This window comes from Pundamilia nyererei, unplaced genomic scaffold (assembly GCF_000239375.1).
Source record: "Pundamilia nyererei isolate P.nyererei 1_Seehausen unplaced genomic scaffold, PunNye1.0 scaffold00019, whole genome shotgun sequence".
Lineage (NCBI taxonomy): Eukaryota > Metazoa > Chordata > Actinopteri > Cichliformes > Cichlidae > Pundamilia > Pundamilia nyererei.
In genome coordinates this window covers 3,604,535-3,630,606 of record NW_005187420.1, presented here as the reverse complement: position 1 = coordinate 3,630,606, position 26,072 = coordinate 3,604,535, and the positions used below count along the sequence as shown (strand labels likewise).

At 47.6% G+C, this 26,072-nt stretch overlaps 1 protein-coding gene across 1 annotated transcript in view; it reads left to right on the top strand.

Moving 5' to 3' along the window:
• The window catches only part of efl1 (elongation factor like GTPase 1), a 73,857-nt gene extending 49,485 nt beyond the window's left edge, over positions 1 to 24,372 (top strand). The window contains exons 12-19 of the mRNA XM_013909105.1: positions 2,992 to 3,123; positions 4,746 to 4,893; positions 16,935 to 17,064; positions 17,238 to 17,364; positions 18,194 to 18,398; positions 18,691 to 19,211; positions 20,015 to 20,199; positions 23,895 to 24,372. Of these exons, the coding sequence (XP_013764559.1) occupies positions 2,992 to 3,123; positions 4,746 to 4,893; positions 16,935 to 17,064; positions 17,238 to 17,364; positions 18,194 to 18,398; positions 18,691 to 19,211; positions 20,015 to 20,199; positions 23,895 to 24,083 (1,637 nt within the window). The 3' untranslated portion in view covers positions 24,084 to 24,372. The remainder of the gene's footprint in view (positions 1 to 2,991; positions 3,124 to 4,745; positions 4,894 to 16,934; positions 17,065 to 17,237; positions 17,365 to 18,193; positions 18,399 to 18,690; positions 19,212 to 20,014; positions 20,200 to 23,894) is intronic.
• The last annotated feature ends 1,700 nt before the right edge of the window (positions 24,373 to 26,072 follow it).

The window sequence follows — 26,072 nt, the reverse complement described above, 5'->3', positions numbered from 1 at the left end:
AAATTGGAATCGATACAGAGAAGATTAGCATGGCCCCTGCGCAAGGATGACACGCAAAATCGTGAAGCGGTTCCACATTTTGATGAACGCTCTCTTTCCTCAGGTTACGGTTACAGATATCTGAGAGACGCTTTGATTTTGTTTGATTTTCGCCTTTCAGGTCGAGTCGGTTTCAGGCTAACAAACCAAATGTATGAAGACTTCCTGCTGGATCTTGCATGGACCACGCGTCAATATTTTCATGAAATGCTCGTGCTGGACGTTGTCGCCTACAGTCTAGTTTCTGTCCCGGCGGACGTCTGAGAGTATGCATGTTTTTTTTACTGCATAGACTTCTCATCTCAGGTTGGCTCTGCTTTATTTTATATTCTTTTACTCTTTTTTATTTGAAACTTTAACGTGTAGCTGGGTGCCGGTTTAGCTCAGTTGGATGAGCAGGCGACCCTATGCTGCGTGGCGGAGAGCTGCCGGTTTAAATCTGACCTGTGGCCCTTTGCCGCGTGCCCACTACCTTTTCCTGTCAGTCTTCACTGTTTCTGTCTAAAAAGGCCGAAAAATATATATTTAAAAGAACCAACTTTAGTGTATAGGTGATTCTTTGTGTTAACTCGAGCCACAGTGAGTCTGGGGGACAGCAATATTCACAACCGCCGTTATTTGAGCCTGGCTTTCTTTTTGTCTTCCTTGTTCCCGGTCATCACCATGGTGGGAACCATTTGGAAAGCTGCATCTTTTTTGGCCTCCTCCTCTTTTCTCTTTCAGTTTCTGCACTCAGACTTTCTGACGTCAGTGGGGCAGGATTCTCTCTTACATCACTATCATCCCTTTGTCTGATTCACCTGGAGACAAATATCCTAATATGGGAACTGTGTGCAGGTCATATTCAGACTGTGTGCAGATAACAATAATTCAGATTCTGGGATCATCAGAACTGCTCTGTCAGGGAGGGAAGGGTTAAGTCTGGGGCACAAGTTCAGGCTTCATCCTGAAGAGGAGTTAGGCTCCGCCCCTTTTAGTTAAAAGGAAATGTTGGCATAAAAACTAATTTCATAAGAATTGAAGAGCTAGTTTATGCTCACAGTTCAAATGTTGACGTCAACGAGACAAAAACGGGTCCTTTCCTGACTTTCGGTCGACTCGTTGGTCCGTCTGCAGCCGTCGAGTCTGCACCGTGTTACCGAGGCCGTCCTGCAGCAGGGCAGTAAATGGCAGGCTGTGCTGCAGGCTGGATGTGCTCGCTCAGGCAGCACATACGATAAATTGGAATCGATACAGAGAAGATTAGCATGGCCCCTGCGCAAGGATGACACGCAAAATCGTGAAGCGGTTCCACATTTTGATCTTTCCTCAGGTTAGGGGTTTAAAATGCGACATTCTGCATAAAAAGTATTAAACTCCTATAACAGAAAGAGGAGAGGTAAAAAGAAATATTCCTGTAATGGCAACAATTAAAAAGGGGCGGAGCCAGCTTTCAAACTGGAGACTAAACGTAGGCATCGACTTCTGTAGCTGATCCCAGAGCAGCTGTGTGGATCTGACACTTGTTGTATGTGTGTCTGTTTGTGTCTGTCGGTCTCTGTCGCTCAGTGTCACAGCTACATTATGTATTCATGATGATGTCACGTTTGGTTTGTCCGACAGTGTAAATTCTCGTGTGTGTGATAAACAGTAAACATGCGAATGTTACAAAGTAACAAAGTAAACTTGGGTTTGTTTAAGCTTTTGTCTGTAATAGAATTTTAAGCTGCTGATCCAGTGACAGAGCAACATAACCCGACGGCATTCGTGTCTCCAAACACGTCCAGGAAGTTCACTTTCTGTTCCAAAGCAGATGTGCTCGTTTTTTACCAAACATCAGCCTGAAGGGAAGCCACAACTCAGCACGGTGTGTTTGTCTTTCTTTTGTCAGTTTGCAGCTTGTATTTTGTGTTGGGCTCAACTGATAGTCCAGAATGTGCTCAGTTAAAGTGTGTAATCGACTACTCAAAGCCTGTTTCACACACACATTCACATGCATGCAGGGTAACGCAGGCTTAAAGAAACTTGGACGTGGATCGGCCCACCCACCCTCTGATTGGTAGACGACTCTGATTCTCACTTCCTGTTTTACTTTGGCGATCACTCTCTTTGTGCGTCTCTGGTTTTGCTTCGTTTGTGCTCTGATCATTATGTCACCTGTGTTTAATTAGCTTCAGCTCTGTGTTTAAAGTCCTCTCATGCTTTCCTTCGTCCTGTTTGTGTTTTCCTGGAATCTCGTTTTGTTTGTTGGAGTTTGTGGTTTCCTGCTTTTTTTTCCCCTCCAGCTTAATTAAAGCTCAGTTTTTGTTACCAGGCTTGGATCCAGTGTTCTGCATTTTTAATAAACAAAACAACTCGTTCCTCCAATTTCTGCTGATTCGGGTAAAATTAGATTGAAGCGCTGATACTCCAGCGCTCTGCTTTACAGCGTGAAAAAACCCTGCACTGAAAATCAGCGAGTGTTACCCTCCTGACCTCTCAGCATCAGCTGTTTCTTTGTTTGTTGTGCAGATTTTTGGTCACATGACTGTTGAAAGTTAACCCAAAACACACGTTTTAAAATGTTGCTCCAGTGAATTATGGGAACAGCTCAAGATCCCGGGTACAGAGCTCGCTCCTGTCACGGACATTAAATATTATATATGCAGGTGCTTGAGCTGATCCTGCCGAGCAGGTGTGGAGTCACTTTATAAGCACGGCTGTTCTGTGATGGTCACGTTTGTTACACACAGTCAAACTTTTGTTACTTAAAATGCAAGAAGCAGGACGTGTGTGTATTTATTATTATTGATCCACTTTCTTCCTGCTCTAAACAATATTTCTTCTCTTCTGTGACTCTTTTAGCTTTGAGTCCTCTGCCCCTCAGTTATTTGGTGATCATGTGATTCTGGTGAATCGTGGGGGAATCTGTTTAAAGCAGCTGCATGTTTTATTTGGTGCGATGTCCTCACGTCTGATGTTTTTCACACTCAGGTATCGGAGGGCTCGAGGAGTTCGTCTTGAAGTCGGCCACGCTGTCCACCTCACCCGCCTGTCCTCCCTTTACCCCGCTCAACTTTGAGGCCACGCCCATTGTCAGGGTTGCCATAGAGCCCAAACATCCAAGTAGGTCTTCGAAGGCGCTCTCACATGTAGTTCATGAAACTAATCTGCTGCTTTGTTAAATTCAGTGAAACCGGAACGTTCACAGAGACCCGACACTGTCTCCTTTCATTTAGTTGGACACGCATGTGAGTCTGTCTGTCTGCGTGTGTGTGTGTGTGTGTGTGTGAGAGTCCCACGCACTGAATTTTGGTATCAGCCAAAAACTCAGCACAGCTGAAGTCAGTCCAGCTGTGCTGATGTATTCAGACCACGAAGCTAAGTTTCACATCATGCTAATGACTCAAATACATCCGACGGCGTGTTTTACAAACCAGAAATATATAATTCCCCAACAGCCAATGGGAGAGTTCAGTAACACTAACTGGCCCTCTCCTTATTTGTTCTCTGCATGGAGTCAAAGCGTCCGGCTCTGCGCCTCCGTCTGCCTTCAAATGGTGATGATGAGCTTGTGCTGTGTTTCCGATGATCGTGGCGTCAGAGAGAAACCGCCGTGTGAGAGAAACCGAGTCGATCGGCTGAAACATTTCAAACTCCTATCAGTTCACATTTCTGAGCCCAAATCTGCACCTATTTGTGTATTTGTGTCAACTGTAAACGTAATCGCACCAAACCGAACAAATCTTTATTGAGAGGCTCCACACTGCTCCAAGTCACAGCGTGCACAGCTTCCTAAATGTCAGCTGACATCGATGGTGTGATGAATGAGAGTCACATGACTTGGACTGGAATCAGATTTAAGATGAAAATTTTACGGCTTTGAATTTAACTTTAATACGGACGACTCGAGATGTCACTCGTACTTCAGTTTCTTGACCAGAGACTGGGAATCAATGGACTGTTCATACAATACATCAAGCTGACAGCAGCCAATCACGCTGCACAGGACGAAGGGAGGAGCATTTGCTAATATTCAGATATTAAAACACTGAAGTCAGCAGGGTCTTGCCAGTTTAAACTCTTTTCTCCTGCAGCAGATGATATCAGCTGTAAATAACGCTTTCGCAGGCACAGCCAGCAGCACTCACAGAGAACAGGAAACTACGACTTCACTTTGATAATGTTTGGTTGTCTGGCAGCACAAGCAGAGCTGTGAATGAGAGGCCGGTGACGTCTGCCCACATCAATCCACACAGAAAAACTCTTTATGTGGGTGCTGCCGGACTCAGGAAGTAAAAAGATTCATACGAAAAGCCGAGCTTCACCGCTGCTCTGGTCAAATTCAATTCAATGCAACTTTATTTACACAGCGCCAAATCACAACAACAGTTGCCTCAAGGCGCTTTATACTGTAAGGTAAAGACCCTACAGTAATACAGAGTAAAGCCCAACAATCATATGACCCCCTATGAGCAGCACTTTGGCGACAGTGGGAAGGAAAAACTCCCTTTTAACAGGAAGAAACCTCCGGCAGAACCAGGCTCAGGGAGGGGCGGGGCCATCTGCTGCGATTGGTTGGGGTGAGAGAAGGAAGACGGGATAAAGACATGCTGTGGAGCAGAGACAGAGGTTAACACCAGTTAGGTCCAGTCAGGTTTGAGAGTGTGTTCCTCGTTGTGTAGACGTTCCGACCGCTCACACAGCCGAATCGATGATTGTGTTTCCACCTCGTTTGTTTGTGACAGGCGAGATGCCAAAGCTGGTGCGCGGGATGCGCTTGTTGAACCAGGCCGACCCCTGTGCCGAGGTTCTGATCCAGGAAACCGGAGAACACGTTCTGGTCACTGCTGGCGAGGTTCATCTGCAGCGCTGCCTGGACGACCTGAGAGAGCGGTCAGTGTGCGTGCGTGCATGTGTGTCTGCCTGTATGCTGATGTTAGGCATGTAAAGTGTTCACGTTCACACTTGTTAAAGAAACCTGCTCTGCTTTGGCTCACTTCCTGTTCCTGCGCTGAATGTTCATGTATGAACATAGTAACAGGTCAGTGTGTGCAGCAACCTCTGTGAGCTTCAGAATGCTCTAAACACTCAGTTTATTCCATGTTTTCCTACATTTGGCTCCATATGATGTCACAGAGGGGGATATCTTTATATGGTCATCTCATACAACAGTCAGCCAATCAGTGATACCGTGGGTTCATTATTATTGTCTTTCTGCATGCTGCCTTTGACTGACATGATTAAGTCATTGAGGATATTTCTAATCATTTCTGTGCTGATGTTATTCACTTGTGTGTCTTTTGGCTTCCATACAGTCATTTTGTTTTAAACTCAGAGTAACTGAGCTCATCCTTTAACAACATCAAATGTCTACATCAGTGATTTCTGGTGTTTCTAATGCTGGCATAATAATTACAGTTCGTCTCTGGGCTTCGACTCCCATGAAAAATCAGTTTTACGTTCCATTTAAGGAACATTTAGGAAAAGTCTCATCAGAGAAAACATTTTCATGCATCTGTGTCATCGTGCTTAGATTACTATAATACCCACTTAACTTAATTATTATGTCTAAGAATCAAAGGATGGTGCAGGTAGTGAGCAGAATAGGTCAACTTGAAGCTTTATCCAAGAGGTCACTCTGACTATAATTTATTTATCTGAGCATAAAGACAAAAAGGGTCTGCTCAGCTCTGCTCAGGTTAACAAGGCTGGGTGCACTAATCCAGTTCCTGTGGTTCTTTGAAGCCTTGGAATAATCAGACCATCCAAACTGTTCACGCAGATTATTCTGCATGTATGTGGTCGCTGATTTATATGCACAGTAAAAAATCTGCTCAGCATCCGTGTGATTGGAGAAATTCTCCAATATGGCTGCTAACCAATCAGATTACGTTCTGATAATATCCAGAGAGCGAGGTGGCTGAAGGAGCAGTGAGTGATGGGCGAGTAGTCGCCACGATCATCATTTTTATCATAATTTAATCTAAATTCATTTAGTTTTGTTCCAATAAATCTTGTGAGATTAGCACAGAGTGGGTGTGAACTTGATTCAGAGTTGTTGGTGAGAGTCGCTGCGCACGGTTTACAAAGCGTGACGTGTGCTCTTCTCGTCTGCATGACAAACACGGGAGCTTCCTCCCTCACACCCTGATCGTCAGTGAAAGATCGAGAACAAGGAGCTTACGTCTGATTGGATCCCTCCCAAACTGGTCCCGCCTCTCTATACAACTTAATTAATTCTGATTGGATCTCGTCGCCCCGGAACATTGTCGTCTCGTTTTTATTCATCGACAAAAGTGCCGAAACATTTCATCACAGGTTTTGTGTATTTGGGGTTTGTTTGTTTGTTCAGAAAAAAAGAAAATGATCAGTCAACAAACGAACGCTATGGCGAGACGTGGGCGGAGTTTCTGATGATAGGTCAGCATGTGTGCAGCAACCTCTGAGAAAGGCTTCAGGATGTGACGTCTAAAGCCAGCAGGGGGCGTGGTGGCTGTGTCCGTCTTATTTTAGTTGATTATTGCGGCGTCTTCTGTCTCCATGATCGACAATAACCTCCACCTAGACTGTGAGCCAAGAAATGATCACCATGAAGTAAAGTCCCACTTTTCAGAAAGTCTGACTTGGACTGCGTTGGTATTAATAACCGTGCTCCTCACGTGGCGTCTGCTGTCCCAGTATTCAATTTTTATATTTCTCCATATCTGACTTTTTCTGTCTCGGTCATATCGATCGTCTGCGTTTGTGTGCTCTCCTGCTCGCGTCTGCTGTTGCGTAGTGCAGGTTGAGCACAGTGTGTGTTCGTATACTGAGCGACTCACATCTGAGGCACAGAGCTGATCTGTTTCCAATTCCAGCCCATCATTATCTGGCTATCATTACGTATTGACTGCTGCTCCTGTCCGTCTGGACGCTGCCAGCCTCCTCAGAAGAACAGTGCGAGCTCATTGACCGGCACATAGATTATTTTCACAGGGGAAATTTGGTGTCGCTGCTGCGGCCTCACAAAATCAGCCGAGAATGAGTTTAGAGACGGCGTTTCCAGAAAACCTGAACACAAGACCCGCCTGTAACATTAAACCACGGCTGTGTGGCAGGTAGTAAACACACTGGAGCCAGTTACAAGTTTAGAAAGGTGCTTTTTTCTGTGGGCAGCAACACGACCTCATTTTAACCCAAGAGTGCAAACACAAACAGAAATAATCCATCCACCGATTCCTGAACCCGGCAGGCCAGTGCCAAACTCTTCTACTTCTATTGTTTCATGGTGTCGCAAAATAAACAGTTTACAACAATATCTTTCATGGCTTTGATGGTCAGTGTAGAGGCTACATTAATTTCTTAAAGTTCAATAAAGCTGAAGATCCTGTTGAGGTTTTTCAAAATAAACTGAAATGATGACAAACAGAGGGACCAGTCCAAACAAATCGAGGACCTTATTCCTAAACGAGGGGCTGCCTCTGTAGCACGGACATGGGTTGGTTATGAAACATCTGACACTGCAAATTACGCAGGAAACCGGCCCCCACCAAACCTCTGCTACCACCAACGGAAGAATCACGTGACAGTAAGGAGAGAGTTTACGGCTGAGAAGCAAAGAAGAGCCGTCAGGTGCTCCAAATAAACCTCCCACTCAAACATTAGAACGGGCGTTTCCCCGCAGCACGCCGTGTAATAAATACCCACAAAGAAAATGGCAACCATCCCAACTTATGTCTAAAAATATGTAGTTTAATCCATCGGTCAAAATTCAACTCCAGGCACACGACGCCCAGCTGAAAACACTTCACACAAGTCGAGCTGCCCGAGATTCACAGAATTCACCGGAAATGTAAATTTTTGTGGTTTATATCGTTATAAATGTCATACGAGATTTTGGTCATATCGCACAGCCCTATCAGTTGGGGTCTGATCCGGGATCAGAGAGGACAGCAGAGATGTCACAGTGAAAACCTGCAGTGTGCAGGTGTGACTGCAACAGGCCGCACTTATTCCCCTCAGAGACTCGTGACCTCCTTTCAAACATCTTCTGCATGTCAGTGTTATAAAACCACACGAGCTGAGACTGAAGGAGTCACCTGGATGATGATGAAGCGTTTCTCCCACTGAAAACGTCCAGATGAAAAGAATCGGCCTTTGGCATCTACGTACCTGGATGACTGAGCATCGAGACATTAAAACAGCCTGGATTTGCCACGTCTGTGTGATCAACAAAGAAGTGTGTCCTGTTTTTGTGTAACTTTGATGACTGTGCCGTGAAGCAGGATCATTTTAGGTACCCAGTATCCTCACCCGTAGATTTCCTGTACATCGTCTAATCGGCTTTTTGTACATCGCTGAGATTGTACGACGGATGCTGTTTGCAGTGTGTAAAGCGTGTTTTCATCGGTTTATTTTTACTCAGTTTTTATGCGTAAGAACAGTTGCTCTGTGTTCATTAATCTCGGTTCTTGTCATCTCAGCGGGGAACAGAAATCCATCAGTTAGAGAGAACTGCCGCTCTCCGGGCACGGCTGCTCAAATGATAACACAGCATCTTCGATATTTAGCAGTGTGTAATTTTGCGTTTGAAGTCGTCTGTTTATTCCAGACATGAATTGCAAGTCACTGAAAGCTGTTGCATGGATGCTGTCCATGACAGGCTGAGCAGGTCAGGTGGAAGCTTTTAAGGTCTAAACAGGAGAAACTAGATGAACAGTGTCCCTTTATTTCACAGTAATTAGTAAAATTACACAGTATTTGTGCTTCCTGACCATTTAAACATTTATATTTCAGAAAAAGTGAATTATAAAGTAGCCAATGAACGAGTAGGTTTATTTGTCATTAGATCAGATTGATTTCCTGCACAGCTGTAACGATGCAGATGCCGTTAAAGCCAGTATCTGCAGCAATCTAAAGCATCGCATTTACACTCAGTGCATTTATCAAGACACATCACATCTTTTCTTCTGAGAGTTTTAACCTTGTTAAACCAGAATTCACAGGCAGCACGACGTGCTCTTTCCTGTGATGCCATTATCTCCGATGTTCAGCTTTTTCCATTAAGGCTCAACATCCATAAATCCATTTAGGATGCATAAAAATAGCTCTTTATAACTTTGTGCCTCGCTATCATCAGTTCTCATTATCAGTTTTCCTTCCGTGTCGGATTTAATCCGGTGACAGATGTCTGCGCATCCGTGGTAAAACCAAACTGTTAATTCAGTCTGTTCTGTTATCATGCGGCTTTGCTAAAATACAAATGTACACCCCAACGTTAAAATGGCCAGGTTCCCCTCGTGCTGTCACAACACCTCGGATCCATCGAGGCGGGGACTCCTCGGATCGCTGAAGGTGTCCCGTGGTGTCGCTCGCCTTCGCTTTAGCAGCAGATCCTTTAGATCAGGGGTGGGGAACTCCAGGCCGCAGCTTTTAGATGTGTCCTTGATCCATCACAGCTGATTTAAATGAGCTCCTCAACATGTCTTGAAGTTCTCCAGAGGCCTGGTAATGAGCTAATCATTGGATTCAGGTGTGTTGACCCAGAGTGAGATGGCCTGGAGTTGGACACCCGTCTCAAAGTATCAGACAGTAGATCTCAGTAGGTCCTTGGTTGCTCCGAGATCTGAGAAATTTGGGGGCCAAGTCAACAATAGAGACTCTGAAACTATTTCTGAGAAATGTTTGCACGGTGGCACAATGAACACGGCTGCTGTTATCAGTTAATGTGGCTCCTGCAGTCGTGGTTAAGCAGGTGTGTCAGAGTTACATGAATGCTGAATGAATCCCATCGAAGGCAAATTTGTCTTTACATGGTCAGGACAACATCAAGTTTCAGCTTGATGTTTCTGGGTGGCTGTTACAGTCCTGTGCAAAAGTTTTGAGCCAGCTGTTATTTCTCTGGATTTTGTTTGGAGGTTTATTGAGACCTGAGCAAACCTACCTGGAAACACAGGTACGATCAGCTGAAGGTGCGTCTCTCCTGTCAGGTCTCTGCTGGATCGTCTTCCTGTTTAAGTAAATACGTTTCAGAAGATGTTTAGGCCTTGCACATTATTCATTTTCATCTTCAGATTTTTTTAAGGAACCGCTGCACGCCAGTGTCGGGATGTGCCGAATTCTTAGCTAACAGCTCCGTGGGAATCACCTGTTTGGGGCAAAAATACTATTTTATGTCAGACTGTGTTATCTTTGGCATTTTTTATCGATCCAGTTAAAGAAATTGGAATCAGTGATGTGTTTTGTGACAGCCTGCTAGTAATAAAGTGTTTTTAAAGTCTTGACTTTAAAAAGCTGAAAATGAGTCATTGTTTAAAGGAAACCTTAAAAGAGCTCCGGAAAGCTGGAAAATTGTTTCTCAAGACAAATTAAAAAACTCAAAGGAAGCAAAATATAAAGAACTGAGGGGCGGCTCAATACTTTTGCACAGTATTGTACATGTGCTTCATATGTAATTCCATTATTTTTAATCTTGTGCTCTCACGAGGACAGATTATAATTAAATGCCTGAATAACATTATACATGTACAGGAAACGGTACCTGCTGTTACAGGTAAATCTGCACATTCGAAGTGTTTGGAGTGTTTATCTGCTCAGAGATTGGATCAGAGGGCGCAGCAGCAGCTATACGAGAGCTAGCTAACAGTGCTGACCCGTCACTGGCTGTGGGTGAAAAGGGCTGACATCACTTGGGCAGCTATGGCAGTCAGCGAACCGCGAGGGAAAAGAAAATATTTGCTCTTCTTCCCTTTTCTGGGAGGCAGTGAGGAGGAAGAGTGTACAGCCTGATCCGGCGGGGAGGTGTGGCCCCCCTCCAGCTCTCCTGTCGTGTCCCTTTTGTCTTACTCCTCTCTGTCACCTTTTCTATCCCTTTGAAGAAGTGAGGCTCCATAAATGTTAAAGAGGTAAGTATTATCTCTCAGTTGAAGTGAATAGATAAACTGTAGAAAACTAAAAGAAGAAGTGAAATAACAAGTCAACATAAACCAGAGACACTCCGGGGCCTGATCAGCCCTGGCAGGGCCTCCTTGGATGAGGGTGTCTGGTGATAACGGCCGAAACACCCGATGAATCCAAGGTCCACTGCTGACGATGTGTCCCAAACCTTAATATGATAACCTAGATCAGATCTCTAATCCCCCCCAAAATGGCCGATTGGCCTGGGTAAAAGACAGAAAGCTGAGGCACACACTGATGTGTGCTGCTGGTAAAGTTTCTGGGCTGCCTTTCCTCATAACAGCCTCAAGATGCTCGCCATTTAACGCAATGCACAATCAGGGACTGCAACATCTAGTGCTTTTACTGAATCACCAAAGAACAGAATATAACTTGTGGTGATGAAGTAGCAGATGGTCACAGTCAAGTGACCGGTTAAGATTCCCGTCGTGATGAAAGTCTGTTCGCCGGTCGTGTTTTCGTAGGTTAGACATTTGCAAAGCTAATGTTTCAGTGGGGCGAATGTTTCGTGCCTGCGGCGCATGTTATCGTCGGGTCTTCAGCGGGAGCCTGTCACCATAGCAACCAGGAAAACTCAGTTTCTGTATTTGAACCCAAACCGTGAACTTTCATTACTCAAACCTGTCCATCCATCCCTGTCTCATTACTGGAGCCAGTGTCCAGTCTAAACCTGACCGAGCAGATTTACTAAGAAAACGTAAACTGTGTGATGCTGCGTGTGGGATTTGCACTTTTTAACTCTAACTTCATGTTACCTTATATGCAGCAGAGCCTATTTATTGTATAAAATTAAATTCGAGCACAGAAATGTTACGGGACAGTGAGGAAGCTGATGCAAACACACCCGTGTCCCTGAAAGTCTTCTGCCATGTGTTTAGTGATGACATCATCCTCAGCCTCCGAATTCGGGGTTTTACTGAATGTGCTTACTTACCAGAAGCACAAGAATCGATTTGTAAAAGCAACGAAGAGGCCGTGCAGATCGATTGAACGAGAACAGTTCTGAATAAAACCCCCGCAGACACAGTAAGACATAAACTGCAAGCAAATGATTCAGCAGAGCAAGTTTTTCTCAAGGACCTCTCTCTGCTTGGCTCCAGTCACTGGCCTGTCTCCCAGATCCTGCCTGAACATGCTCCATCACAGGGACATCATTACTCCAGCGATGAGTGCTGCATTGTTTTCACCAGACCTCAGGCGGGCAGTCAGGCTGGAGAGCCTGAATTTTCTCATCACCTCAGAGATTCTTTTTCCTGCTGCTCTCAGACGGCTCTCAGAGCTATTTGGCAAACTCCAGGTGGCCTATAATGTGACTCGGGAGTGACGCCCATCCAGCCGCTCCGCCGTGTAGGCCTGATTGCTGAGAGCCAAAGAGAGGAACGGGCCCCTCTCGGGGTATCCCGTCCCTGCAGAGGAGCGCTCGGGCTGCGGAGAGCTCGCCGCCTTCATCGCAGACACATGCTGGATATGAAGAATCTTGTCTGGTGGCAAATCATCGAGTAGTAAAGCTGGATGAGCGAGGGTTCGGCGGGCAGCGGAGCGTGTCGCTCACCGTGTGATCGGGGCACGCTGCCACATTTGTTGGTGTTTTTCTGGCAGGTGCTGTTTCAGTACCTGGGTAGAGAATGGTATGACCCGCTGGGGGGGGCAGTTTCAGCTGGTGGCCTTCGTGGTCAATCACACGTGCCCTTCTGATGCTTTTTAAAAGGCACCTCCTCCCTGTAATATCGCAGGCCCGACTCTGCGGCGTCTGTGGAGCTGAACTCACACAAATGTGTTTTGATGTTTTGCGTCTGCAGACGAGGACCTGAGTACAGATCCAAGTTCAGGCTCAGCTTTTAAGAACCTCCTGTTTTTGTGGATCGATTTTAGATTTATAATAACAGGAAAAACAACAACGTTGTTGCGCGTTGTGTCCAATCACACAACAGTGTTGTTGTTGCTGCACGGCTGCAGCGGCGTGCAGCTATCAGAGACGTGTTTTCAGGTGGGTCGCCCACATGCATTATATCGGTGTACCAGGTCATCGTCTTTCAGTGCGTCGGTAACCGCCCGCTGTGTGCGCCACAGTTGTCACGTTGCTGCTTTGTCCTTTTTTGGGGGGGTTCTTGTGTTCCTATTGGCCGACACACTCACTCATATTCTGAGCTTCCTGTCATAGCAGACAGCTCTGTCCGGTCCTGTCAAACGTTTCGCTTCAGGCCGGCTGCTCGGCTCGCTGTTGGGTTTAAGCTCCGGCTCCGCCATGTTGGATGCAGAGTCTGCAGGGCGGCTCTGACTGGAACCAGTCCAGGAGATGGTGTCTAATGGTTGTGGTGTTTTACATACTGGTACACAAGGGCTGACGTGTTCCTCTTTGGGTTTCTTTCATGTAATTGTGTTTCTGTGCGTCTCCTGGTTTGTTGCCGCCCGGTTTGTGTCACAGACTAAATATTTATGTTCTTTAAAATGTTATTATCGATTATATTTTATAATTATTTAGCAGGAGAATGCAAATCTGCAGTAGTGATATACATTTAGTGGAGTTTCCTCTTACCTGTCACCTGTGAGCCACACTGATCTGAGTTTGCACCTCCAACAGCTCCTGACGTCAGAGCGCACCGAGCTTTTCAAATCGGCCTCTGTTTATTTGGGTTTTGCCTTTTCCACCGTTTGCTCCACCCAGGCTTTGAGTTTCATGGATAAATGTTTTATGACTGCTTCAGCCTTGGTGCTACTTAAGGACGCACTCTTGCAGACACTGATTGGTAAGAGCTCAAGTCGAAAGCACAATGCACTCTCACTGACCGACGAGTAAAATCACTTTGGATGATGTAACACTGTGCAAGAAAATACCCCATACAGTACACACACACACACACACACACACGTTGGGTATTCATATCTTGTGGGGACAGCCCTTATCCTAACCAGGGATTGTAGCATCTCGTCCTTTTATTACATATAAAGATGAAAGCTCTGGATCTCCGTGGTTGGTTTGTTCTGTTCTTTGTGTGTCTGAGCTACTTTTTTACAGCACTTTAGTCAACCTGTTTTTAAAAGTGCTTATAAATAAATTGATTGATTGATCTCTTCTTTGCTGGGGGGTTGGGGGGTTCTTGGCTTTGTGCGGCGGGTCCGTCAGCGCAGAGTCGCTCATGAGGCTCGCTCCGCGCTGCCTGTTGCTCTGATTTTGTGGGATTCCAGCTGAGGAAACGAGGCCGCGTGCAGCGCTGCTGCTGCTATGTTTAGAGCCGAGGCCAGACAGCTCGGGACAGAGATGGCAGAGCAGGACGGCGGATCGCTGACCGGCCAGCTGGCTGCCTGCTTGGCTCAGATGAAGGCTGATTGGCTGGATGGATGGCTCGATCATTGGCTTACATTTTGGCTGGTGATGTGACTTGATGGCGAGCTACCTGCTTCATAAAGTGTCTGATTGGCTGGCTGGGTGACTTGTTGATGTGTCGGCAGCCTGAGCCCTCCACGTAAGCGCTGGCACGCAGCGCATCACGTTCAGAATAAGGTCGGCGCTGTTCTCTGCCACACGGGCGAGCACAAGACTGTGACATCACAGCTCCACCGCTGCGAGGGGATTATCCCCACACCCCACCCTCTCCCATCAAAACTAGGTCAGGTGCCCAGTCTTCAGTGCTTATGGGCACCAGTGATCGATAATTCAGCGCACACACACACACACACACACACACACACACACACACAGAGCTGTACGTTTTCAATTTGGCGTTTTCACAGAAACTTTTCAGGTGTTCATTAAGTGAGATGGCGAGCAGCAGGGATTACCTGTTACCGTGGATAACTGGATTAAACGAGGAAGTATCCCCGCTGTCTCGGTGCCGCTGCTAATTCAGCACAAATATAAACACAGGCGTGTTTTTCAGAGTGACCCAGTGACCCCGGGGTCAGCCAGGAAGCATCTGTGTTGTTCAGTAAAGCCTCTAATGCAGACGGGCAGACTAATGAGTGCGATTGTCCTCTGCAGCCTGCTGGTGGAGGACCTCAGCGGGTATAAATGATGTTAGAGAAACACTTTGTGTCCTTGCTGCGGCGCTCGGGCTCTGACTCATTTCTACTCAACACCCAAATCTTTAAAATGCCCCACAAATCATTTTATTATTGGAAAGACGGCTCTGCGCCGCTCCACACGTGTGACGTGAGGGGAGCAAGCGGTCGTCTCAGTGTACGGCCCAAATGCACATCGCAGGATCCAAGAGTGCAGAGCGACGTCATCGAATGTCACAAGAACGAACAAGCGCGCAGTAAAATGATCAAAGAGAAAAGGAGGATGTCCATCACCTCTGAGATCCTGGTGACATTTCCTTGAGCAGCTCTGCGTCTCGTTGTTGGTTTATAAGCTGCGACTCAACGTTAGCAGCAAAGCGTCTGATGGGCCGGACAGATTCTCTCTACCTGCGTGCAGCTTTCTGAGGCGTCGTGTTTTTGTGTTCGCTCTGTCAGCCGGATCTGAAAGAATATTTCATATTAATTAGTTTCTTTAAACTCGTGGCTGTGACAGTAATCACAGACTCCAAAGACGTTTCTCTTAACGCCGTCTCGACCCGTTGGAGAGGAGCTTTCATTCGCACCGTCACCTGCAGAGTCTGTACGAGCGTAAAACACCACCGGGAACATTTTGTATCCCGGCGACTTTTCCTCACTCCGAGTTTCATCTTTGCTTTAATTTTAATTACACTCAGTTTCACACTATTCTTGGCTCTGAATGATGTCACAGGAGGGCGTCCTCATACAGTTCAGCACAGTTTACAAACCGTGAGGAGCAGCCAATCAGAAGAAAGTTGGCTTACAGGGAGGCTTATTTCAGATCAGATACATAAGGGTTGTTTGGGGCCGTGAATCATGCAAAGCTACTGTAGTGGAGTGACTCATTCCACTTTTTTAAATCCTCTTCCATCCTGTAGCAGGAAGCATCACTTGTATCATTGTAGAGTTTCACCTTACAGTTTAAAGTGCTTTGAGCTTGTGATTTGGTGCTTTGTCAATAGAAAAGAATTGAAGTATCGGATCGATTACGTCAGATTTTTGTGAACACCCACTTGATGACCCCAGAGGATGAAGGTGAAGATTTTAAAAAGTTTCATTTTTGGCCGTATTTTATTTTCCATTACGGCTAAAGTGACTCTATGCAGACGATTCATGTTGTTTTCTGGAAATCAGCCCACACCTCAGATGTTCGGAGGAGATTTTATTGAAAGTATCATCCCAGAAATATTTGGGTATTTGTTTGGATGACGGACAGAGTGCAGAGTTTTTATTATTGAGATATTTTAATTGATCAGTTAGGAAAACGCTTACAGACTCCTTTAATGTTTCGATTATGGCGGCATTACTAATATGCATCGTCCAGAACACGTCACAGCTGCTGTGATTTGCCGTCTTCCTCTTCAGAGTTCCCGGGATTTTGCCTGAACTTTGTAGGACAGCGCTCTCTTATTTAGCTCCTTATTCTTGGAATAACCTTCAGAGCACATTGAAGCTGAATGCTTGCGTCTCCCTGCAGAGTGCAGAGCTCTCATAAAGACTTCTGTAAATGACAAGTTTTCACTGTGTCTTGTTTTTTACGTGTTCTTGTGTTTGATTTATTCTGCCTTGAAAAACGACGTTAGTCTGAAGGACTTCCTGGTTAAATGGGTCCAGATGTTGTGTTTGAAAAACGTGCTGCTCATAGGGGTCATGTGATTGTTGGGTTTTTCTCTGTATGTGTTATTGTAGGATCTACCGTACAATATGAAGCACCTCGAGCGGCTGTTGTTGTGATTTGGCGCTGTGTCAATAAAACTGAATTGAATAAAACATGAAATCGTCATCAGACGGCGGCCCGAGGTTTTCAGTTCTGATGTGTTTGACCTGTGAGCAGCCGAATCCTGTCGCCCCGTTGCCTTTGGGCGACAGCCATGGCCTGTGTCTGTTCTCTATCTGCAGACTGTCAGACTGGCTGATTATGAAAACAGAGAACAGCCTCCACTCTGCTTTTTTTTTTAAAGGTTTGCTAAAATCGAGATCAGCGCGTCTGAGCCCATCATCCCGTTCAGAGAGACGGTGGTTCGTCCTCCCAAAGTGGACATGGTGAACGAGGAGCTGGGCAAGCAGCAGAAAGTCGCCATCATTCATCAGGTGAGTCGCTGAGCTGGAGGCCAGGGTAGTGTATGAAATCTGTGATTCAGCTCTACTGTCTGCTGACGGAGTTTAAAAACGTTCAGCGTTGCTCTGAGGAGAAGAATCCGGAAGGAAAGGGGCGGATTTATCACATTTCCAGATAATCAGTGTTCTCGTGTGGCTGTTTCCAGGTCAAAGAAGAGGCCTCTCAGGGTCGATCGTCCGACACCCTACACCTGGACTCCAGCGGCCTCGTTACCCTCACCACCCCCAACAGGCTGGCCACAGTTGGCGTCAGGGCGATACCTCTGCCACAGGGTAAGACCCAGGCACGCAGCGAGCGCGCTGAGAGGCTGCGGGCGGGGCGTGTGCCACGTCTGAGGGCAAAAGTGTTTGTAGCTCTTGGTCTGTGAGAACGAGGACACGCGCCACACACCTGGTAACGATCTCCTGGTTCACTGTCAGGAAGTCGAACGTGCAGCTCTTTGTTTGAACCAAGAAAACAAAAGTCAGAAAACATTCAGTGAGCATCTTAAAGAGTGAACATCACTCCAGTGAACATCAACGATGGCAGATTTTCATCTCTTCATCAAACAAAGAATGTAGGTCGAAACGAGACTGTACGTAAAAGATGGACATGGGCTCCATGGCATTAGTGGTTGTTTTGTGGATGACATCACAGTCTTGGTTTATTAGAGCGAGAAACTCGGGACACTTTGTGTTTACACTGTACGACTGTCTGTCAGCGAGTGGCGAGATCAAACCGGAACCGAGAACATAAACTCGTCTCAGCACATTTTAAACATTTATTTCATCTAGGAACTATTTTCTGTACCAAACCGCACCCACCGCCGGATCACAGGATGCGTGCTTGATGCTCGTGCATGTGACAGATCGCAGAGGTGAATGGTGTCTGTAAGCTAAATGCTAAGGTTAGCCAGCTGCATGCTGGGCAGTAGAAAGATGATCATTCCTGCATGAAACTTGGAAAATATGGGTGGAGTCACAGGCCTGAACGTAAACTCGCGATGCTTCAGAGTTTAGAAGTTTTGTTTCAGTGCCAGATTAATCCAAATAAGGCAGAACAGCCCGAGTGAAGCTAAACCATCACATTAAGATACGGCAGTAATGCGGCGGTTTCTTTCAGAGGCGACTCGTCTGCTGGAGAGCAGCTCGGAGGTGATTCGGACTCTGGAGCAGGTAAACATGTCGCTGAGGGAGGGGAAGAGTCTGGACATCAGCGTCAGGAGCCTGGAGGCCATTTCTGACCTGAAGGCCCAGCTGGAGAGCCTGCTGCAGGGGAGGAAGTGGAGGAACGCCGTGGAACGTATCTGGGCCTTCGGGCCTCGCAGGTCAGACTCGAGCGTCTTTCTGATTCTGCTTCTTTGTTTATTTGCATCTGATGGTGTCTGCGAGCTTCTTGCAGTAACACTTGTTGTCGTGCATCTCAGCACTTCCCTTTCTAATGTTCTTTCTGCTGGATGCAGGTTCTGAAGACTTGAGTCGTGCGAGTTTTTCCTCGTTTTCTCTGTTAGATGCAGTCATGAGAATAAGGCAGAGCTGAACTCCTCAGGGCTTCATGAACACAAACAAAGAGGTGCAGCACCACGGAGACTTCCTCACTGTCGATGTCCGTGTCTCCAGGTACGGTCCGAACATCCTGCTGAACAGCGTGGAGGGATACCAGCGGCCGTCGGTGTGGCAGTGTCTGAGCCGCGGAGACAAAGCCAGCGAAGCTACGGCGCTGCGAGATTTTGACAACAGCGTCGTCAGCGGCTTCCAGCTGGCGGCTCTGTCGGGGCCCATGTGCGAGGAGCCCCTGATGGGAGTTTGCTTCTCTGTGGAGAGGTGGGACGTCCAGTCCGCTGCCCCGCCGCAACGCCAGGACTCCGTAGAAGAGGACTCCACGCGCCACGAGGCTACGCCGGAAAGTAACGTGGAAGGAAGCAGCGAGACGTCTGCACGGGTGGAGGGCGCAGCAGCGGGGCAGAGCCACGCCAGACGCAGGCCGGAGGTCGCCGCCTCCTCCGACTGCTACGGGCCAGTCTCCGGTCAGCTGATCGCTGCTGTGAAGGAGGCCTGCCGGCACGCCTTCCAGGCTCAGCCGCAGAGACTCATGGCCGCCATGTACACCTGTGAGATCATGGCCACCGCGGACGTGCTGGGTAAGAGAGCGCTGCTGCACGCCGTCGTCGCACAAACACGTCGTAGTTTTGCTGCGTTGTTTGGCGTGCTGGTCTCTGCTGATTGGTGCAAACATCCATTCGCACTAACGACACACTTACAGGAAATGCGCTGCTGCAGGAATCCGTCGTCTGCTCTTCCGTGTATTCCTGCAGACGCATGTTTAACTTCCTGCACAGACTGTAGCAGCAGGTGGACATTAGGACCTGAAGGTCCGCTGAGCCTGACCTGTGACCAATCAGCCGCCGTCATTCTCACAGACAGAAACAAGCCTGGCACAGTCACGTTATCCATGACTGTACCCCTCACACACACACACACACACACACACACACACACACACACACACACACACACACACACCCTCGTTTTCAGGGTGAGATGTCCTGTAAATGTCACAGTTTGTCTCAGGGTTGACTAATGCTCCATCGCACTCGCTAAGTTGTTGTCCTCTGAAAGTCGTTAAGATGAAAATGAGGCTTGAAACGGCGTTTACTGTGTTGGTAAACAATATCTGCAGGCCTGTTAGGATCCGCCGCAGCGGAGAAGCGCTCCGTCAGCCGAATCAGCGCCGCGGCGGCAGAGCGAGGCGCCTGGTTGATTAAGAAGCACAGAGACCTCTGCTGAATCACGGCTCAGTCTCTGTATCGGTTGTTTTTCTGTATTTATTCGTACTGATTTATGACGTTTGTGTTGCACTGGACTCGGTCTCTGTTCCAGGTCTTGGACTCGGTCCTTGCGGCGAGTCTGCCGAGTGTCCTGACTGCTGCGTTTCTTCCTCCAGGTCGTGTTTACGGGGTACTCGGGAAGCGAGAAGGCCGAGTCCTCCACGAAGAGATGAAGGAAGGGACGGACATGTTCACCATCAAGGCCGTGCTGCCCGTGGCTGAGAGCTTTGGGTTTGCAGACGAGATCCGCAAGAGGACGAGCGGATTGGCCAGTCCGCAGCTGGTGTTCAGCCACTGGGAGGTGAGGAGACTTTGCCTGTCCGCCCTCTGCAGCAGTGGGCGAGGGCCTCTTTGAGGTGGATGCTGACTCAGGTGGTGTAGCTGCAGACCTCTTGGAGCATTTTTAATGTGATTATCTGACCACTAACATGGACACGGAGCGGCTCAATGAGGACGCATGCAGACACGTGTCCACGCGTGATTGGATCGTCCGAGCCACAGGTCGATGGCAGGTGTGATCGAGGCCGCGCGCTCGCAGATCAGTCTGCCTGAGCTCGTTATGTGGAGCTGCGGGTCAGCGAGGCCATCTGGTTAACGAGACGGCTGCCGAGGGGGAGCTGGAGTCAAAGCCGCGATAGACGGCGTGCGCGTTAGGCCGTCATACCGGCCGCTTGGCTGGCTCGAGCCGCCGCAGACACGCGTATCAGCGTCGGGCGGGATTATAGGTCAAGTTGTCTGTGAAGAGGAAGAGATGAGTCGGCGTGCTGCAGAGCGATCTCGCTTTGTTATTAATGCTTCGGTATTTATTAAGAGCGCGCCGATCAGGTGCAGGAAAACTCACAGAAGATGTTTTCTAATAGTGAGGCCGTTAATCCGCCGCGGTTACTGACTGCGCTCTGCTCCTCCAGTCTTTATATTTCACATTAGTTTGATTTTCTCTGCTTTACCGGGAGTTACACCGAGGTTAGTGTAGAGAACCAGCTGTGAACACCTCAATAAATAAAATATGATATAAAACCTCCTACTGTGTCTGTACAGCAGAGGCGTGTGGGGCGTCCTTCAGCTCCAGCCTGGTGCTGCACTGTGGCATCTTTGCTTTCTGCCGCGGACGGCGGGTAGTTTGTTGGATCCCTGGCGTACTTCGGGTGGTGTCTGTTGTCGTGCACAAGCCCTCCTCTCCTGCAGGAGCGCGGGCATGCTCCTGCATGCAGATGACGGGTAAATTTTGTTGAGCCATCCAGGGAGACGATGCTTCTGCAGCCTGACCTGCGAGGCTGCAGGTCAGGCTGCAGACACTGGCTTCTTAAAGGAGGACTGCCGGCGCTTTGTCCTGGCAGTGAGGCGACAAAGGTCAAAGAAGGACCGTCGACAGTGCAGATTTAATGCATCTATGAATCGGCTGAGGTGAGGCAGGTGTTGGTGGTTGGAGCCTGGTCCTGCGTCCTGGTTTGATGTCTTTTAAAATAACAGATCAGTGTTGAAACCACATGTAGCTGCGCACACACACACACACACGTCCAGCAGCCTCATTGTCTCGCTGCCTTTTGTCTTCACCTCATTAAAAGTTGTCTGTCTGATCTCATTTCTGTGCAGACGCGTCCTCACAAAGACCCCACCCCCCCAGCTTCAGGACCGTCCCGCTGCTCAGTGCCGATGTCAGCATTCCTCTGACAGCCGTTTGATATGACCGGGATATCGGATTTACATATGAATGAGCGGCGAGGCGGAGAGGTGATTGTCAGCGTGGCGTTGTTGTGTAACTGGAAGGTTTAGTGGCTCCTGTGGGGACGTTTACATTAGATTTCCATCAGAATGGAGCTTTTGTCGAGCTGCGCGCCGGAGAATTGTGCGAGCGAGTCGCGTATTGATCGGCCGAGACATCTGTCTGCCGCTACATGTGTGCGTCTGCGTGTGTGCGACACATTGTTGGTTTTTGGAGGCCTGATAAAACTCAGAGCCTGACTGTAGCTAATAAATAAGCTACAGTCTACAGCTACTGCTCACAAATAATAAATGCAGATTTTAACTGATGACAAACTGCAGACGACGCTCGGGGGGGGGGAGTCAGAAAAATCGATGTCAGTTATCACTTTGTAATCTCAAGGTTAAAGGTCAAAACCCGGCCAAATCACCACGGTAACTGATGCTGACCACATAACCACCTGGAGCAGGTCATGTTTTGGTTTCAAATCGCCACGTTTCCGCAGATTTCCGCTCTGCTGCCTGAGAACATGTTTCGTTCATGAAGCTCGTTGAACCGATTGTTTCCAACGTGGATTCAGTATAAGCCAGGTGCATTTGTGAGGTGTTTGTGGCTGACAATATGACCTTTGACCTCAACTATGGTCCCGAGGCTCGGTTAGTGACCGAAACAACGAGGTCGCGGCGGGGAGCGTGTGAAGCCTCTGCTCTTAGAGCTGCTGCGGCAGTTTTCACGAGTGATTCCTTCAGTTTTCCGACGCTGCAGTCGTGTTTTTATCTTCTTCATCTTTTCCTGCATGTTGACGTTGCCGCCTGCTTTCGGTAACTTCCCGCTGAACTTCGTTCGACCAACGGGGGCTCTGAAAAGGCCGAAGCATTCGTGGAATCGCCCACGGCGGCGGCCTCGGTGATGTTCCTGATGTGTTTGTGAGACAAAATGTGACACAGCAGGAAAAAAAGCTGCGCATGAAAACTGTGTTTCTACACAGAGACGATTAGTCGTCCATCTGTTAGCGTGCGCCGTCCTCGCTTCTCTATGACGTCACTTTAGTTTGTGTTTGAACTTTTCTGCCTTTTGTGTCGTTTCCACGTGAACGATCAGCCGAAACGAGCTTAACGTCTTCCTGCGTCTGAGACTCTGTGCGTCCACCGGCTTAATTGACTGTTGCAGGACGCCTCGTCCCTCGCCGCCCCCTCCTGCTGCGTCCCTTTGTGCTCCGGCATATGCTGCTCACGTGTGGTGTGCGCTGCCTCCTGCAAGCCGCCCGTTGTTGTAGCTCGCTCACTACCATCTGCCCCAGTGTAACCAGAGCCAGGTGCCCCAGTGTACTGGTGCTACTGTAGCTGTGTGTGTGTGTGTGTGTGTGTGTGTGTGTGTGTGTGTGTGTGTGTGTGTGTGTGTGTGTGTGTGTGTGTGTGTGTGTGTGTGTTAACAGTCCTTTCAGTGCAGAAGGAGCTGCTGCCGTCTTTATGAAGCGAATAATCCAAATGTCGCTCAGTGGATCAACAGTTTTTGTTTCATTGATTATATCATTTAAGACGTCATTTGATATTTCAGACTATCAGCTGACTGAGGCGAGTCAGGAATGTTAGCTGGAGTCGTATCCCGAGAAGTCTCACAGCATTAAGATGGAAGCAGGAGGAAACGTCCTGCCGGGACTTTGAGGATCATCACGCCGCGTCTTTTTGTCTGTGACTTAACATTTCAGCTCACTGTGGTTGTACTGGGAAGCCGCGCTTTCTGTTCGCAGCTCAACTAAACCTCAAAGTCAGCTCTCACGGCCTGTTAACCCAGGCTCTGTGCACGCTCACATGAAAACCTGCTGGCTCCTCCCACCTCACAGGTGTTATCCGTGGTTGGTGGAGATCAATAAAAATATAGAACAACAGCAAAAGTTGAGACGAGAGCAGGAAGCTGTTCGTTTTACCGCCCGGTGCGCCGTCAGCACCGCCGTTTCACTCGACAGCTGAGACGCTGCGAAGCGCCGAACTCCTGACATTCAGGTCCAACCCCCCCAGCCCGGTCCACGTCCTCGCCGCGTGCCTGAAGATTTAATTCCAGCAGATATTAGGATTAGGAGTTATTTTTGTGACGTTTATCCAAAAACCATAAGCTGCCCCAGACCAGGTGACAAGTTACCATGGTGACTGAAACGGTTGCAGAGCCGTCCCTCTGGCTTCGCGTCTCGTGTGATTATTATTTGGTTGGTTTATGTTTTTATGATACTGTAGATGTTGCTACGCAGCTCTGTGGTTTGTGTTCAGATGAAGACACTGATCCCGTCTGTGTCCCAGGTGATCAGCAGCGATCCTTACTGGGTTCCCACCACCGAGGAAGAATACCTGCACTTCGGCGAGAAGGCCGACTCTGAAAACCAGGCCTTGAAATACATGAACGCCGTCCGCCGCCGCAAAGGGCTGTACGTGGAGGAGAAGATAGTGGAGCACGCCGAGAAACAGAGGACGCTCGGCAAGAACAAATAGAGGAAACCCGGACGCCTCCTCGGGAGACGGAGGCGCCGCTGACATCGAGCGCAGCACCGTCACCGACGACACGGCGACATCGCTCAGAAACTGCAGGGTTTCCTGTCATTTTTAGTTTTTGTGATAACTTGGAGTGAATAATGTGTCCACACTGAGGATGAAATACATCGATGACAAAGTCTGTTATATTTTTAAAACAGATTGTTTTGTTTTCAGGTAAAAGTTCATCCGTGCACAGATACTGACCAGTCACATGGCAGCATTCAGTAATGAATAAATGAGTGTTTCAATCGCACCGCGTCATTCTCTGCTTCACTAATTTACTCGTAATAATTCATTGGTACGACATCTGTATGGACTCAGCACCAACCAATCAGGCGCTGCAGGAGTGAGTCCTGAAAGCTGAAGCCGAGTCGGCTCGGGTGTTTCTGTGCACGCCGCGCTCATGCGTGCCGAAACAGAAGTGCTGCTGAGCATCATCAATCTCAGGAGCTCGGTGGAGGTGTCATTAGAGCGTGTTGGTGTGTTTACCGGGCACGCCAGCTGACATAACGTCCGCCCTCTCATCCAAATATGGTCACTGCTGGTTCCATAAAAGCCAACATGGGGTTGACTGTAAATGCAACCAACAACCGTGGCTGCTTCTACCTTGCATCATGTGCACAACTGTAAAACTCGCGAAGTGACATTTAGTACAATTATTAATGAACTTGAAACCACGCAGCTGTCCGATTACAATTCATAACAACACTCACCTCAAGGTGTTTTTTACTGTAAGGACCCCACAATATCAGAAAGAAACCCTGATAATCAGACCATCCTCTGTGAGCAGCACTTTGGCGACAGTGGGAAGGAAAAACTCCCTTTTAACAGGAAGAAACCTCCGGCAGAACCAGGCTCAGGGAGGGGCGGGGCCATCTGCTGTGATTGGTTGGGGTGAGAGAAGGAAGACAGGATAAAGACATGCTGTGGAAGAGAGACAGAGTGTGTGTGCTGAATGATGCAACAAAAGCATCTCTCCTAGTCCAGTCAGACAGCACGTGCCTGTGTGATAACCTCTCTGATAGGCCGGCCGACGGCTCGTACAGCGAGACCTCGGCTGATGCAAGTCTGTGGGTGTGTTCTCGTGTCCATCGCACGTTTACGACACGTGTGACTGAAGAGCTCTTTGATTCTTATTTCTAAAGATTTGATTTTCAGGTCATTTTACAGTAAGTGTGAAACACGCCGGCGGATCACCGACGGCAGAGAGTATTCACTGATTATTGATTATTGTTCAGTGTTAAGGAGCTTCATAGACAGACAGCAGAACGAACACTCGGACAGCTTTTCTGGGCGACGGAAAATTTGTCTATTCGCTGAATTTTTCAGAGCATTTCTAAAATATTTGCTGATCGTTTTCATTTTATTTTTGTGAGTAAATACATTTTTATGATCAAAAATACTAATTTTTAAATATTAATAACAATGTAAACACAGCAAAAAATTAATAAATGTTTTTTTCTTTAAAATTCCAAACACGACGCTCCCAGGAAAAAAAGATGTTTGCAAAGTGTTTTCAGATGATAGCTGAAGGTAGATATGATGATATTAAACACGCATTTTTAGAGTTGGTCTCAAGTATTCCTGCGCGTTGGTCCCGAATCCCCCCAAATACCAGGATGGACTCTACTCTGAAACCACACACACAAACTATTTAAAGTGGTAAGACAGCAGTGCTCACCTCTAACTTATATAAAACTGATAAATGAGTGTAAAGTTCATCTGGATCAATAGTCATGTCAGAATAATATGACGAGCTCTGCAAACATAAGTAATAATAATGAACCCGTCCTTCCAGTCGCTGGATTCTTCCTGCCAGGCAGACTCTCAGTGCTTCAAGGCAAGGCAAGTTTATTTGTATAGCACAATTCAACAACAAGGTGATTCAAAGTGCTTTACAGAGACATTAGAAACAAGAACAAATAAAAAGCAGGATTTAAAATTGAT